We start from the raw sequence: 2168 nt of genomic DNA, 5'->3' as shown, positions 1-2168 counted from the left end.
CTGGAATTATATTTTCAAAATTAAGAATGGTACATTTGAGGCTCTTTTTAATGAGTGTTATAATACCTCCATAATGATCTCCATTTGTCTTGAAGCTGTTGAATATTAAAAAGTCTTTAAATACGTTTGAGGCTAGTTTAAGTTGTTGTTGGTTTGAATTATCCCAATGTGTTTCTTGGATATTGATTATGTTTAAATTATTTCTATCTATTGAATTGAGTAAACATGCTTGTTTCGATAGATTAAAACAAGACAAGTTGGCTGAGGCTATTTTAATAAAATTCATTTAAAAATTTAAGTTTTGATTGGTTGGAAATAGCAAATTTGTAGACTGATTATTTGAATTTTTTGGTTGTAATTGATTTAAAATTTCTTTTAAATAGTCTTCTTGCTTTTTCTGAGCAGATTGGTTTTCTGTGGTAAATTCTGTAAATTTAGTTTCTAAAGTATTAAATCTATTATAGAAACCTTCTAATTCCACTCTTGCAACCGCATTATTTTCAATATTAGTAATTTTAGATTCTGATTGTGATTGTCTATTTTCTAATATATCAATTCTTTTAGTTAATTTGTTTAGACTATCTTTAAGGATTTCAATTTCTTCATTACAAGTGGAATTTTCAGCTTTAACTTCTTTAACCTCAACCTCTAAATTTTTGAGATATATTTTCATTGATTGTTGTTTGTAATGTTTGTAAGACAAGTTGGTAAATGTATATTTGCCAATAAATATTTCTTTAGTGCAGTTTTCAACTTTGAATTCACTTTTAACAATTTGTGCAAACATTAATCTTTTGTCATTACTGATGGTAACTACTGCTTTGGTTTTCCATTGTTCCTCAATTGCTTTTTCTATTTCGTCATGTCTAATATTAATATCTTGACCTAAAGTAAATTTGAAATTAACTGTTTTAATTAAATCTCTTGATAATTTTAAATTTTGAGAAATGTTTTCATCAATTTCATTTTGACAATAAATACTCCAATAGTTACTACCTGGTACTATGTTCATTGAAATAATTTTGTTGTTGGTGTTATTATCCTCATCATTCATATTGTTATTATTAGAATTTGTTATTGGTGAATGAATATTATTCCAAATTTTTTCTAAATTTTCATTATTAATTTCCAAATTAATTTTATATTTATAATCAGTATAAATAGTTTGGTGACAAATTGCTAAATTTGAATTAATGTTAATACACGCTTCTGCTAATAAGTGTGTTTTGAAGTATATGATAGCTATTTTAAGTTTGTCATCCCATTTCATACCATGAACATTGCTTGTCTCAAATCTAAGGAATTTGGCAAGACTTGGAATAGTAGGTTCCGCAGTACAGTTACAGACAATAATTCTATTCTTCTTTTGATAAGCATTAAATTTACTATGAGTTGAATATGAATCTTTAGTATTATTGTTGTTACTAGAAGTATTATTAGAATTGTTATTAGAATTGTTATTAGAATTGTTATTAGAGTTTGAACTATTATTAATATTATTATTAGAATTCCTCTTGTTTTTTCTTCTTGAATTATTACTATTATTGTTATTATTATTATTATTATTATTGTTATTATTATTATTATTATTATTATTACTATTATTATTAGTATTGTTGTTATTATTCTGTGAGTTGATTATGCTCCTCATCTTGTTTGAATATTTTTTTGTTCCCGAACATTAAAAAAAAAAATGAGTTCATCCCAAACACCATCATCACAACAAGGAGGTGACTCATCCAATCCACCTTCAAGTAGCAGCAGCAGTGGTATCAATCAATACAACACTTCTCAAGCTACAGGAGGTTCCTCGTCATCTTATTATGGTCGGGGTAGTGGTAGTAGCGGTGGTGGTGGAAATACTTCAGCCTCTTCTCATCATTCATATAATAATAATTATAATTATTATTCTAGGTCTTCCGGTGGTAGTAGTAGTGGAGGTTATAATTATAATCGCTCTGGAAATTATTACAATAATAGTGGACATTATTCACAAAGTCAACAACCTTCTTCGACATCATCATCGTCATCGACGAGTGGTAATACCAACCCAAATTCTGCAAATCCACAACCACCTCCACCTACAAGTGGTAGTGATAATTCTACAATGTCTACATCGGCAACAAATGTGACTGCCGCAACAGGAGCCTCTTCATCATCTATGAGTC

General features: G+C 28.0%; 2 protein-coding genes across 2 annotated transcripts; one reads left to right on the top strand and one right to left on the bottom strand.

Moving 5' to 3' along the window:
- Positions 1 to 286: 286 nt before the first annotated feature.
- NAEGRDRAFT_76762 (uncharacterized protein) lies at positions 287 to 1054 on the bottom strand (the record flags this gene model as incomplete). Its single annotated transcript, XM_002668281.1, has 1 exon — positions 287 to 1054. One exon carries the CDS (start codon positions 1052 to 1054, stop codon positions 287 to 289), a length of 768 nt encoding a protein of 255 aa, XP_002668327.1.
- A 639-nt stretch (positions 1055 to 1693) lies between these two features.
- Positions 1694 to 2165, top strand: NAEGRDRAFT_76761 (uncharacterized protein; the record flags this gene model as incomplete). Its single annotated transcript, XM_002668282.1, has 1 exon — positions 1694 to 2165. A coding segment is annotated over one exon (472 nt), but the record flags the coding sequence as incomplete, so codon positions are not given.
- Positions 2166 to 2168: the final 3 nt, after the last annotated feature.

Source organism: Naegleria gruberi (genome assembly GCF_000004985.1).
Source record: "Naegleria gruberi genomic scaffold NAEGRscaffold_404, whole genome shotgun sequence".
Taxonomy (NCBI): Eukaryota; Heterolobosea; class Eutetramitea; order Acrasida; family Naegleriidae; genus Naegleria; species Naegleria gruberi.
Note: the sequence above shows the minus strand (reverse complement) of the source record. Positions and strands in the feature narration are given on the sequence as shown.